The 15,074-nt window shown below is 32.4% G+C and overlaps 1 protein-coding gene across 1 annotated transcript; it reads left to right on the forward strand.

Annotated features, from left to right (window-relative positions):
• The first annotated feature begins 10,630 nt into the window (after positions 1-10,630).
• LOC128984304 (uncharacterized) lies at positions 10,631-14,220 on the forward strand. Its single transcript, XM_054403611.1, has 7 exons — positions 10,631-10,713; positions 11,396-11,474; positions 11,878-11,936; positions 12,126-12,161; positions 12,794-12,905; positions 13,708-13,775; positions 14,099-14,220. The coding sequence occupies exons 1-7, from the start codon at positions 10,642-10,644 to the stop codon at positions 14,114-14,116; spliced, it is 444 nt and encodes a 147-aa protein (XP_054259586.1). The 5' UTR covers positions 10,631-10,641; the 3' UTR covers positions 14,117-14,220.
• Positions 14,221-15,074: the final 854 nt, after the last annotated feature.

Genomic DNA, 15,074 nt, shown 5'->3' on the forward strand with positions numbered 1-15,074 from the left:
TTTGTTTGCAACCTATGTACTTTCTTTCCACCATGGTAATACATCTAAAATTTAAGGAACAATTCGAAAATGGTCCAGAGAAAAGTGGTTAAAATGTTTTTTGGTCGAGTAATACAGTAGCCGATGCTTGATGTGAAATCTTTGCTTGCATGCCTTCAATTTGAGACCTAAACCATGAAAATCGGTCGGGCAGAAGAAAAACTAACTCGGAAAAGAAAGCCGAAATTTAACTCCGATAACAAATACATGGGAACAAATTTCGTTTGCGTATAAGCCGAGTGGGATTATAGAAAAATATATGCTGATGCTTGATGGTATTTTCAGGTAAGTATTTGGACATTTTCTAAAACATTTTCTTACTACCGTAGCTTATGCCATTGAGTGTGAAGGGAGCTGGTCTAGTAGTAGAGCATTTTGCTCGTTCCCTGAGGTCCCGCGTTCCCAATGACCGATGGATTATATGATAATACTTCGACCCTCAACCTAGAATATCCCCTCTTTAATACACCGTCTAGACCTAGCCTGAAGTAATGTGCAAATGCATTCCCAAGAAGAGCCTTGCAGTTTATCATCATAAATATATTGTGTGAGTTATTCAGTGATATTTTGTGAAGTGATAAAATATATTTAAAGTTTTTCATAAGGATATTTTGCAAAGTATTATGTAGTTTTCTTATTAGACATTTATAAAGTAAAATAATACATTTTATAAAGTAGAATAATATTTTCCAACCCTTTTCAGCACTCAGGTCCTTGATCCACCCCGTGTTTTATGACAAACCGCCGCGCGTCAGCCGATATTTCACCAACCCCTGTCAGATGCTAATTTCCTGCTTGTATTTCGCTCGTAGGTGTTAAATTCACCGATGTGGCGCCTGCATTAAAAACGAGCAAACCGCTACACACTCCTGCTGATGTATTGTCCCCCAGTGACTAGCGGGCGCTGACTAAATACAGCGATCATGACTGGTGTTTGCAAATAATGCCATTCTGTTTGTTCCTATGTTTAACAGTAATTATGTTTAGGTGTAAATTGGGTGTAAGTATTTTCCTAACCTAGCTTTTTGAAACATAATAACGTCAATATAAAAATGCATATGTACAATACTCGATGTATAGAAGGAATCGCAGTAAAGAAACAGTAATCGGCCAAATTATGTCCTGTGTTGTGATTTCTATGTAGAGTACATGCTTACTGTAATGTTTGTAGATGTTGTATTTTGTAAACAGTGAAATAAACGTATCATTCTGACATTGTTGTCATGATTTTATCCTAAGGGAATATATACTTGTATAAACACATTCAATCTGCAACCGCCTTATCTTATAGTAACAAATACAAATGAATACTTAATATAAATTTTTGTCAAAAACTCATATTATTTTAGTTTACAATTAAAAATTATTATAACCAACCATGTTTAATGATGTATCTGGTTCTTTTCGCGTTGCCAAGCACGGGTGTGTGGCTAGTTATGTTTATAAGTGTTTTCATTTGTTTAAAATATATTTGTTGTCCTTGTTGCTGCTACTAAAGAGCGAATAATTTTTTATAGCCAAAACCTAATGTACCTCTTAGAGGATATTAGATATTATTATTACCTATATTTATATACCCTATATAGGGTATGTAAGAGGGTATACATTCAATATTAGTACGGCAAACTTAAATTAACGATGAAATAAAAAAATTTAAATATTGCATTTTTTGTTGTCAAGGATACAAATCAATATCTACCTTCAAAGCGGCTCTTTGGATGTCCACTGCGATTAACCCGAGAGGAATTTAAGGACATGGTTAGGGCTATTGTAATAGTCACGTTCATGATGTACCTTTTTTACACAAATCCACTTCCATTTCAGCTCATCAGTTTTTCGCTTGTAAAAAAAATCTAAACATATAACAAAAAATCCCCAGTACTTTGACACTTTATTATATGATAATACACAAATTTCACTTGTTGCCGTTGAATATTTTTTACCCCTCCTGGATCCAGCGGACGGAAGTGATGTTGAAGGGGTATCTTCCCCCAGGGTGGGATATTATTACGGTTTTAATTAACTGTGACCACAGCCTAAGTGATCTGCGACACCCTCAAGATGAGAAACAGTTCCCCTCCCTCTTGAAGTTTTAAAGGGGTGGTGGAGAAATTCGAGGATTATGACATGGTAAATGTGCAACAACACAAGGTGTTTTTTTAGATTGCAATCTAAAATGTTGGTAGAAACATCTACATATGAAACTACGTAAAAGTTATGAGCAAATCTGTATTTTAGATGATGGTGTAATAACATTTACTGTTAACGTACAAGTATACTATTATGATATACTATCTCAACTCGTTTGTAAGTATTTCATTTCACAACTGCAGCTTTAACTATCATCAATAACTGTGTCATCAATACCTTATCGGCTTTCTTTAATTTCATCTGTTTCTTTTTGGTACTTAAAATTACTCACTATGTATAATAGAATAGTTGTATTGTTCAATGATAATTATTATAATAACTACCACACACACTCTAGCTTAAATTACATTCCAAAATATCATATTCAAGACGAATCCGTGGAACTCCATCTTACAGCCTATCTGTAGGCAATAATCTGCAAATGCAGTAACTCAAGAAGTTGCCAGTTGCCACAGGCGCTTAAGGTTCATTGCACGCGCGAACCATTATAAAGCAAGGGGGACTGGTAAGGGGGGGGGGGGTAACAGAATTAATTATGAAGACCACATGCAAATAGAGAGAATACATTAGACAAGACGCTGGCTCCTGGCAGTGGACTGCTCGACAAGTTCAGTTCTCCCTCCTATATTACCTCTCTCTTATCTTTTTCTCGTCTTTCCATTCTCTTTTCTGTCGTATCTTCTCTGTGGTTTCCTCCGTCTTATTGCAATAACTATAAAATCACGATAAAGATCCATCATAATTTTGGCTTTCTGAGTCCCAGTAGACATTTATTTACAAGGAAGAGTAACTAAATCATGTGGAGGCCTACATGAAGTTTTTCTTGCATAAGAATTCTTGCAAGGCTCCCTATTATAGACATTGTTTACTAATAATTTCAAATACATATTAAAACTAAGTTGAAAGACCAGCACTGAATTCGTATCCAGAGTGAGGCACTGCTTGCGAAGTGGTGTCGTTGTTCATGAAGTACAGTAATTGCAACGTCAAAAATAGTTATGGGTTAGTGATCAATTAAAAGTACCTCATTAAACTGCAGATAATTCTATGGTTTTATGGTTGAAGTTGAAAACAAGTAGATATTTGAAGATAGTTTTAACATAACCTATATGTAAAAGTAAAAAATACTTATGTAGACCTAACTTTAGCCTTATCCTTAAAAATATATAGAAATTCAGTTTCAATCTTGATCTAAACTCTAAATAGCACGCAGCTTTAAACCAACACAGTTTACTCAAAGTTTTATATCCAGCCAACTTCGTAAATAAAAAGTTTACTTACCTTGATATTTTTCATAATGTTTTAAGGATATTTAGTACAAAAAGTTATAAAAGCTTGTATTTACAAACCTCTTTTAGTCCCAAGGGTAGTGGGGGTAGTGCCCTTCTCTGTGACTCATCTCACACCGCTACAGCGCGCTGTGTTGGTCCTCTTCCAATGTTTTCCACTTCCAATGTTTTCCACTTCCAATGTTTTCCACTTCTAATGTTGTCCACTTCTAATGTTGTCCACTTCTTATGTTGTCCACTTCTAATGTTGTCCAGTCCACTTCAAATACTATGCACTTCTAACGTTGTCCACTTCTGATGTTGTCCTCTTCCAATGTTGTCCACTTCAAATTATATCTACTTCTAACGTCTGGAATCTTCAAATAACCGACTAGATGACCTATGAACCTATCAAACCCCCCACCCTCTGGGAAAAACGAGAATACCCCTTGGAAAAATATTTCAGTCATTAGATCTTCCATCCCCACGATGCCCCCCACTAGCCTATCCCCCTTACCCACGCCCAGACTAGCCTACTATGCTGCCTCCCACGTCCCTAAGTTAAATTGTTATACCCTCCCCCCTTAAACCCCCCACTAACCTACATTTTTTTGTTCCCTCGTCCCTGTCTATCCTACTATATCCCCCTCCCTGTCTGAGATGGAAAATCCAAGGACTTCTTTAATTTTTTTTTAAATGAACCTATTCATAAGGTATGATTTTAAAATTTCTGTAACAGTGGAATGCCTTTCTTAAACGATATTTTAATTTAAAATCCCTTAAAACCAATGTTAATGTCACATACGCCCAAAAAGTTTTTATTTAAAAACATGCATCCATAAAATAGTATTTATATAAAGGTCATTAGAACTTCCAACTTTCGATGCCCCCCTCTAACCTACTTCACCCCTTAACCCCGGGCCCTGACTAGCATATCTTAGTATATCCCACGCCCTAAGTCAAAATTTAAATCCCTCCCCCCTTTACAACCCCCTTCTAACCTACATTTTTAAATTCCCACTCCCTGGCTAGCCTAGTATGTTCCCCTCCCTATCGTAGTCGGAAGTACCAAGGACCTTTTCAATACAATATTTTGATAACCCATAAATACTTTTTATCTATTTCCCCATTAAATAAATTCTACCCCATTACCCTCACACATACATTTTCTCTCTTGACCCAAGCGAGCGAAGTCTTCTTTTCAGGACAACCAGGACATCTGAACATACATTGTATTGTAAACAGGTATATTATAACCACTATAATTATTTAATAAACCTTTTAAAAAATTACTGATGGGGAAAAGTTGTTATGGGGCAGAAAAATAGTAATTTATATATTTTTAATATGACTCCTATTCAAAGTCTGCACAAAAATTTGTGCAATGTTATTTGTCAAACAAAAGTGTCATTATACTAGTACTTTGTAATATTTTCAATTATCTTTTTATGTTGATAAATTTATTTTAAAGACATTCCTTAGTTTTAAAACTGCGTTCTCGTTGATAATATAGAAATTTTATTTTTTTTTGAATTTTTTCGTAGAAAAAATGTTTAGATTTTGATATATTAAAACCACTATTGTTACTGTATTCTGACTGTTAGGGTCTCTATATTAAAATAAAACACTAGCTAAAACTAAATGAGATTATACTTAAATGTCAAAAGAAAACAACAACTACTTACTTTCGGCATCCTTTGAGCTGGGTAATTTGAAATTGTTGAAGAAGTTGGCTGGACTTAAACCTGAATCATTTAGCTTACAATTGAACTGTGTTGGTTTATAGGTCAAAATAGTAAAATAATGATGTTTGCTTTTAAATAGTAAACATGTAAACCTAGGAATCTTTTAATTTAATTTAGATTTAAATTCATTAATGTGACTTCTCGTCGGAAAATAGGCCCATAAGATTAGGAGTTTATGAAAAACGAGGAATTTCAAGGATTTTTCAACTAAGACCGTAGAAACTGGGGTTCCATCAAGTTTCAACACTACTCGTGTTATAAGTGCAAAATAGCAATTATATTGCTTACGTATACTTGGCCTTATCAGCCCTTAACACTGTACCAAAGCATTTCACTATACATTTTCCACACAGAAATTTATAATCCTTAAAAATATTGCCTACAACTCATTAGGAATGTCCACTAAACTTCATCTCTACCTAACCATGGTACATTTAAATGTACTCTACGTCAAATCCACTCTAAGAACAAGCCATTTACACTATACACAAGAATAATAGTAATTTTTAGTGTGAAAATAAAATATGAGGAAGTGATGCTGTTAACTACCTGGTTAACATAAACAATCAACAAGTAGTCTCAGTCTTGACATCCTAAAAAAATACATAATTTTCCAAAACCTCAGTAGTAAAATACAATATCACTAGAGTCATGAAACTAATCATTGAAACTCGAGTAAGCTATTGACAAGTCCTCCATAGCCTAGATATTTAAAATTAATTGATAATCCTTTTAAATGTGTAGGATATATAAACTCTTTTATTCGAATCTTTATGTTTTAAATCGTCATTTGTTGGCCATGGAACTAAAGGTGATTGATAAACACAAATCAAATGAACAGCTTAAAGACTTAATTTTCAGAAAGCACATTTTACACGCACAGGCTTCATTTGCGTGCATATTCAATGAGATTTACTAATCTACATCACAATCCCTATTGATATCTTCCTTATATTGATCGAAAAAAATGTCAGGCATTCGATTGTATTGAAAACTTTGCATTTCAAGCTGACTAGTTTTATTTTCTCACAACTAGGTGATCAATGTGGCACTATGCTGGTTACTCACGGACACTTTCTGACGATCTCCACTTCACTGTCAGTACAGTAGATAATATTCCAGGAAAGCGGCTGCTTACGAAAATTAGTCCAAAGTTTGTACGAATTTTATTTTTAAACTCTTGTTACCCTGGAAACAATTATGTACCTAGATAAAAAATAAGGTTTATCAACCACTAATAATCTTCATTGCTATTGGTTAAAAAACTAAACCATAAAATGTCATTTCAATTGATTTAGGTTCAACTATTTTAAAAGGCTGACTTAGCGTTGTGTCTAATTAACACTTGGTTTTGCATTTACATAATTACCACACGACTACCTTTAATTTGAATCTTCTTTGTGACAGTTTAAGCAGCTTGTAAAATATTGAATAAAATATCTTGGTTATTTACAGTGATACATTGTAAAATACTAGGTTTTTTAGGGTAAAATTTATTTAACGAATGGACTTTTGAATATAATTTTTTTAATTATCCGTAGCTGGATTATTTTGTCGCGCCTTCAGACATCAACGAGCAACAAACTAACTATTCCTGCAATGCAAATGTTATAGAAACAAATTGTAGGCATTAGTATATTAGTATTCTTACTAACATTGCCAGCCCTTGTTGCCATTTATGAATACAGTATCAATAATTATTTATTTATATTTTTCAATACAATTTCATAACATGTTTCAAACGCACTCAGTTCATATTCAAGAGCTTAAAATCTTAAAATTGCATTTCTCAATCGTTGCCTATTTTTTAATGATTTTAGTGGCGTGTTATGTTGGACTATGTCTAGTTTTAGGTATAAATTGTTCTACATTTATATTATTTTACCTTTTTATAATCCCAAGTTATGATTTGATTTAAAAATCTGCAAATATATTGTGAAATGAAGAGAAATGAAAAATTCTGTATTCATACAGGCAAAGTTAGGGCCACATGACCCTATCTTACACATAACCTGTGGATAAAAATTAAACCTATAGTGTACAATATATCCTACAATCTATTTACAATACTTAATGGAGAGAAAAAAATAATAAATAATAATCGTGCGATAATGCATTTGACTTTTCAGAACTTTTATAAAAAATAGTTTCAAACGTTGAAGTGTGTGTGTAAACATAAAGTTGCTTCTGTTTTCTATCTGTCGAAGTTTTGCATGGAATTAAAGTAACAAATTATACACATTTGCTTCTTACAGTACATTTTTGTTGTCATAATGGTATATAGATTTTCCTTGTCGGTCGCCTATTGGGTAATTGATACATACATACACATACATATTGGATAATTGTATAAACCTGTGGGGTATATTGATTCCAGACCAAAAAACATGATCTTGTCTCTCAACTTTTGGAAGAATTTCTATGGAGAAATAATTCTTACCGTTGTTTTCGAGGTAAGATCAAGCCTCTGGAGCTTTTTGTTTTAGGGTCCTGAAAAATATTTTCAATGTGTTCGCGATACAGCCTGATCCTACCATAGGTAGTAGAAGATTCTTAATTTATTAACTTTACAAAAGAAAGATAAAAACATATACCTAAGCTTCAGATGCTGGGAAGTTAACCAGAGAATCTGTTTTAACTGCTCTTCAGCTTTAAGTTTGTTATGAGGAGGTTTTCCCGTAAAAACCGTAATAGAATTTACCATTTGACTTATTTAAAGGGGGAGGGGTTAAAGGGTAATAAGGACACAACTGTTTCTGTTGTACAGGTAAAAAGTATACTTTCCAAACCCCATTTAACTATTTTACTCCTATCATATCGGTTCGTTGAAAAATTATATCCAATAACAAATGTAGAGTTTAATTAAGTCTCTGGTAGTTTGCTCAACTTTGATATAATCAACTTTTACAACAAAGTAATTAATATAACATGTACCTTATGCAAATTCATAATGAACTTAAAATTCATATTCAGCCATTCCAACAAACGTATTAAAAAGCTTTGTAAATCTGTATCTTTCCACTCCCACGACTCTAAACTGTTTAGAAAAGCAAAATTAAACGTATGACTTAGCGAGAATTCTGCTCAACCACCGCAATTTGACAACAATGACAGTAGTAATTATACGTCATTAGGCAGTGACTTCCGGTGCCGTCCAACCTACTTCCGGTCTGACCAATCTATGACGCATCTCAAACAATATTCACCTTGTGCTGGTTATGACTGAAAAGTGAAAAACGTAAATTTATTCATTTATTCACGGCAAAATTGCCATTTTTACAATCAATGCATGCATAACAATTTGTGGATTAATAATACTTTAATACTTTTCAATGAAATGGCGACCATACAAAGTAGGTATTTTGCCAAGTATGAGTGGTGCGATCTTGTAGTCTTGTTAGTGACTAAGGCCGACATAATCCTTAGACACAGCTGTTAATTAATAGCCTATACAGTCAACCATAGCACAAATTAGTACTATAGCCTATGGCAACTAAGGGTACAGTATATAGTGAAATCCTTACCACATTTTTGCCTTGGTAATATCGAATTAGTCTAATTATCAGGATATTACTGCGGATAGTCGAAGTACTCACTACTGTGGATGTTAATCCACACCAGGGAGTATCGCATCCACATTGCATACCTATAAATATCCACAATACTATTAACATGCTGTGAGTTTTACATCGTGCTTTATGGTCATGCTTTATGAATACATGCTAACACTGATGACTTGCACCTGAATTATGAAAAAAATATGTACTGTGAACATTACATACAACATTGGCAAACAAGACAAACAAGCAATATGGTCTTGAAATTGAAGTAACATTTATCAGCCTGCTTCGCTAAATACAGGATCGAAAAGAAAAACATCAAAATTTGAAAATTTTACAGTGAACAAATAAAAACAAAACAATAAAAAATTATTAACATTAGAGTTTGACAATAATTGTGACCAAAGTGCTATAAAATAAATATATTATAAACTTTAAATTACAGTGGGTTTTAATTTTCTTACTTTTATCGATGAATACGACATCTATGATATTATATCTTAGACTATGGAATTGACCTAGACATTCCATAGTCTTTTTTAATGTTTAATTTGTAGTGAATGAAACAACGAACATAAATGGTTTCAGCAACGTCCAGATACAGATTACTCTGAAGTATTTCTACCGTCTTGTTAACGAAGCCAAACTCAAAGGAAAAAATTTAGGTCCTAAACTGTGACATCTGTTGTGTCACATAAATATCACAAAAAATATGCGATCGAATTGTTGATATAGATTAAAAATTTAGATACGAATTTTTGATATTATCACACTAAATAAGCGGCTCATTAAACAAGGATCTTTTGTAACAAAAAATCGCCTACAACTTGTCCATGTAGATGAGACGTCTACATCCATAATAATTATTCAAAGGCTACATTCTAAAAATGTAGCCACTATATTCTACACAACTGATTCAACCATTGCGTTTTAAGGTCCATAATGTACCACATACTATTATAATTGTCTGATATTTTACTCATAAACAATGTATCTAATTTTACACTTCCTACTTTTTAGTGTGCGTTATATCACGTTAATTGTCTAGACTTAACTTCCAAATAAGTTTTTCTAATCAACATGTTTGACGATGCTTTTTCATTTGACTGGGTAGTCAAATCTGAAGGTCGCTGGTTCGATTCTAAATAAATCCAAATAAATTCTAATTAAATCTTATCTCGATCCGGATAGCATGTCATTGTAGTTCTTTACAAAACTGATCCTTTACAAAATAAACTAACAAATGTGCAGGATTAAGTAAAACGACACAAATAAAAAGTAATAATTTGAAACATTTGTGATTTTGTTATTTATTTGAGTAAATAATGTGCACATAAACTATTGTGGATGTTAAATGGTTAGTTCATTTGTGTGGTATGGACTTTTAAGTAAGCTGTATGATTTATTTTAACACGATTTCTTAAAATTACAAATATATGATAAAAAATAGTACCGTTACACAAATAAGGGATACAATATTGCTTTAGAATTAAATATATGTTATATTAATAGCTTTCAGTATACTCATCTTCATAGCTCAGGATAGAATTTTAAATTAAAAACGCTGATTATCATCTACACAACAATTTAATAAAACTCCCAACTTCCGCAGGGCATAATAATAGTTTATTATTAGGTAAACCAACTTATTTATGCATCATATTACAACAGATTATCTCATAATAGCCTGCAATGAGACAGGTAACCACTCGTAAAGGAGAGTGAGTTTACTATTAAAAGCAGATTACATAGGTTACATGCATTACTATTGTTACAAACAGTAATGACAGGGTAAGTAGCATTTCCAGTTCTGGGGGAGTTTTCTTGGCACGATGCTTGGTAGTTGTACTTCCACACTATCGCCGACCTCCAGAAGTCATGTACACCCTCATCCTCCACTCCTGGTTACTACTTGTCACATGGTTAGCTCTCGCAAATTATTCGGAAGCGGTAAGATTTTAAATGTGTTTTTTGGTTCTTAAAATCACTTCAATAAAGAGTTTGTTATTCATTAGTGTGTCATAAATTTCTAGGCTACAATTTTCTTATGAAAAATGTACAAGAATGTTGGAAACTAAAGGTATTTACAGTTTTTGAATCGATTAATTGATTCCAATTGGTTTTAATTTTAAAAGCTCATGTGTGTATGCGGGAGGTTGAAAAGGTTTGTAATTACTGTATTATTTGTTAATTTAAAATGGTTACTGATCATGATATTTTAAATATGTTGTTCGGATTCCACTATAAACTGTAGGTCCCTTAGTTTCCATTTGCTGTATAGGCTTAATTAACAGCTGTGTCTAAAGAATATGTCGGTCTTGGTCACTAACAAGACTACAAAATCGCAAACTCATCTTGCACTCATCTCTTGGCTTAAAATACCTACTTTGTATGGTCGCCATTTAAATGAAAAGTATTAAAGTATTAACAATAAAAGACTTTTCTACCTATTGTTTTTATGTAAATTAATTACAAAACATATATATGAACAAAAAAGTATTCACATGTTAAAATATTTGCTTAAAAGGCTGAGTTTCGTTTAGTTTGGATGTTTAAGATAAGTGGTTTATGCTATTACAAAAATATATATCTATAAAAACAAATGTTGACAGCTAATTTTATAACGTTCCAGGCTATGTCTATGCAGGCATTTAAACAAGCCAAAACCATGATGGAGGGTGTATGCCAGCCTAGAACCGGCGTTGACAAAGGTAAGGTTTTATATTACTTACAACTATTAATTACATTCTGATACGATTTCTTGAAATTTTATTAATTAAATTAAATTTTGTGCACTATTTTTGTTTTTACTTCATGATGCATTGGCTCATTGTTAAGTAGTAGTATAGTTGGTGGTATTTATTGTTTCTCTATACAGAATGTTTCCAAATTGTCTGGACATATTTTGTGGACTTGTTCGTTAGGCTATGAAAAAACATTAAATGCCATATAAGCATGGGTCTAAACATCCTAGATTTCTCTATATCAGCCTGTTTGTGATTTTGAAGAACTATGTTATATCTTTGGCATTTTTCAAAATAAAAATTTCAAAATTGGTATACATGCGTATTTTAGTAGGTAAAAAGAGCTTCAAAGTTTCTTCATTTGTTTCAGCGTTTCTCGCTCAACTGAAGAAAGGAGAATTCCCTGAAACTGACGATCGTAAACTAAAGGTAACCTTAATTTGTTTAAACCATAACTCATTGTCATATCCATAACTCTATATGTATTACGTGATATATATTTAGCTTAGAAACATTATACAATCTTCATTCAACACTTTTCTACATAATTACTTAGTAGTAATAAAAAAGGTATTTAAGTAATGGAATTGTATTAATCGAGTATTTTCGTTGTTTCAGTGTTACTTTGAATGTCTCTTGCGGATGGGCAATGCGGTGAGTATTACAATTCATTTGAACAAATTTAAAAATTAAATTTAAACATTTTAATTCACTTATTCCCTTAATAATTAAAATCCAGCTCTGATGACGTAAAACTACTTGTAGTACATGTAACCATTGAGCTGGGATACTGCAGTGGCTCATCGATAATTTTACCAGAGGTAAACAGTTTTTTTATGAAGAAAATAGTTTAATGTATATGGAAATTGCTCCAATTGGTTTTCTATTTGTTCTCTACAGCTGTTAATCCTGTGAATATTATTGGGTTTACATAAGGTTTTCTGTTCAGCTCACTATGATTCAAAAGTTGGTCGAACTAGTACGGATGAAATTATGTATAGAAATTCAACTTTTCCTGGTAATGTGAAATTCATTTGTTGTTTGCGCTGTGTAATTAAACATAAACATACCAGTTTGCATTTATTTGGTTTATTAAAATTGCCCTGTGATTTACTTACCAATTAGGTATTTCCAAGTATAATTCTATGAACTCAAAATATCATACATTAGCTGATTATGTGGTATTTTTTTCTGAGCACTGTCTCTCATTATGCTACTGCATAGTTCGTTGTTAATACTATTATTGTTGATGTTGATTGTTATTTTTGATTGTTGATTGTGTGTAGATGCAAGGTACCAAGGTGTCTGGAGACGCGTTACGCCGCATAGCCAGAACCATGGTGCCTAAACAACTCAAGAGTGTGGTGATGCCTGCTATAGAGACCTGCCAAAACATCGGTGAGTCGTACAAAGGCATGAAACTGTAGAATATGTTTGTAAACAATTAAAAAATCATGATGTTAGCAATTTATGATTCTTACCAACATCTAAATTTGGTGTTTGAAGTTTGTAGGAAACGTGCAATCCGACATGTATTTCAACACATTAATACTTTGACTATGACCACTAAAAGTGGGATTTTTAGAGGTTTTGTACCACAAATAGTGCTTAAGCAGTTTTTATTCATTAAAAAGTTAACAAATAAACAACAATAACTAAGTAAACAACCGAGATGTAAAAATTACAACGATAGTTACGTTATTATCCATGCGATTCGAGTTTGCCGTTTTTATTTCTTGTAATCTATTGAAATTAAATCAAAACAACAATTTCAACTGTGGTATCGTATCAGTTAACCTAAGTTATCATAGAGTCAATATTGGCATCTATTTAGTTTGCTATTTCTTGAACTGTGCATCTGTTTGGATAACATCTCAATGAAGCAACTAGAAACCGGGGGATTGCGCAGGTTTGCTGCGACTAGTAATTAACGATTTTAGTGTAGATAGATACGGATTTTACTTGGCCTCTTGATTACCAAAAATGTCCAAGCCAAACTTTAAATAATGAAATACTATATAATATTACAAAACAACAGATTACAGTAAACATGTCAAATTGGTTGGATGTTCATAATAAGAATGATAATAGTAAATTAAGTCTTACTTTTGAGTTAAATCCACATTACAAAAAATTACGAATAGTTTAAGATTATTAACATAAATAAAATATAAAAAATATAAAAATTTACTTTTTCCAGACGAAGGAGATGCTTGTGAATCAGCTTTTACGTTTGTCCGTTGTCACCACAAGGCTAGCGGACCTGAGGTAGGTTTAGTTTATGATTTATTATTATGAGGAGCAAAGATATGTATAAAATATCTTTTTGTTCATAAAATATATGCCTCGTGAATATATCAGCCTCTTAATCTTTAGTGGGTTGACTTAAAATGGCTTTTTACTGTATGTTTACTTATTACTTTCAAAATAAAGAACTAAAACAAATTATATGACCTAAATAATTTATCGTGAGCAAATCATTGGATACTTTATATCTTTAATTTCCAAAATGCATTGTTAACTTTTAAATTAAGACCCATATACTCTACATATATTTTCAAGTAGCATTGATATAATTTCTTTTGTTTCAGGGATTTATGTTTTCATAGGACCTCGAACACCCGCTTTCTTCAGCTTTAAACACTTGAGTAGAGCCAACAGATGTTATTTTGTACTATATCTATTGCACAAAAATAAATTCTTAGTTCCTTTATATGTAATTTCTCTTATACAATACAAAGTCCTATATCTAAAATAGAATGTCATGTCCTTGGAAAATAAAATTTATGAAATAGTAGTTATCATCACTAGGGGCGAAAGTGTCTCTTTTTGGTACGCAATCGTGTTTTAGCCGAGCTTGGAAATACGATTAAGTACCAAAAAGACACACGTGTGATGAAGAACTGTTTTTATCACACTATACTGTGGAAGTAACCTTCTAATCGTTACACAATTAGACCACATAATTTGAGATTATACAAAGTTGTCATCAATGTTTACGTTTCTGTTGTTTACAAACATAAATTTAAAAATCGTGTGATTAGCAGTGTTTTTATAATGCACTGATACAATTTTGAGGTTAGGGAACCGACAAACTTACCATAGGTTTTTCTGTTAAGTTCAGTAAAAATAAGCTAAAAATTCCTTAAACCTAAAAAAAATTAGCACAAGTGGGGAATTTGGTACAGATGTTGGGTGTAACTTCCTTTTCAACATACAAAAAGTCCCCTAAAATTGAAGCTGTGCTACGGCCATCATATTAAAAATTGGCGGAATATTTCTGTATTTTTTGCAATAGTGACTTTATTATTAGAGATACATGAAAAGTCTAAAAATACAAAATGTGGTCCATCTAAAAATACACATTTTTGCATTTATCATTTGTCATCATCGCTTAGAAACAAATGATAAGTACAAAAAATTGTATTTTTGGATGACCACATTTTGTATATTTAGATTTTTCATGTATCTCTAATAATAAAATCACTATAGCCAAAAATACAGAAATATGCCACCAATTTTAATATGGCGGCCGTAGCACAGCTTCAATTTTAGGGGACTTTTAGT

This window comes from Macrosteles quadrilineatus, unplaced genomic scaffold (genome assembly GCF_028750875.1).
Source record: "Macrosteles quadrilineatus isolate MER2022 unplaced genomic scaffold, UCM_ALF_1.0 Scaffold_2__2_contigs__length_208266976, whole genome shotgun sequence".
Lineage (NCBI taxonomy): Eukaryota > Metazoa > Arthropoda > Insecta > Hemiptera > Cicadellidae > Macrosteles > Macrosteles quadrilineatus.

What these genes read in the sequence shown, in the direction of transcription:
- LOC128984304 (XM_054403611.1), top strand. Translation starts at nt 10,642, where the DNA reads ATGTACACCCTCATCCTCCACTCCTGGTTACTACTTGTCACATGGTTA. An exon ending in TAGAACCGGCGTTGACAAAG is followed by an intron (nt 11,475 to 11,877) that starts GTAAGGTTTTAT and finishes CATTTGTTTCAG; the next exon opens with CGTTTCTCGCTCAACTGAAG. An exon ending in AGAGACCTGCCAAAACATCG is followed by an intron (nt 12,906 to 13,707) that starts GTGAGTCGTACA and finishes TACTTTTTCCAG; the next exon opens with ACGAAGGAGATGCTTGTGAA.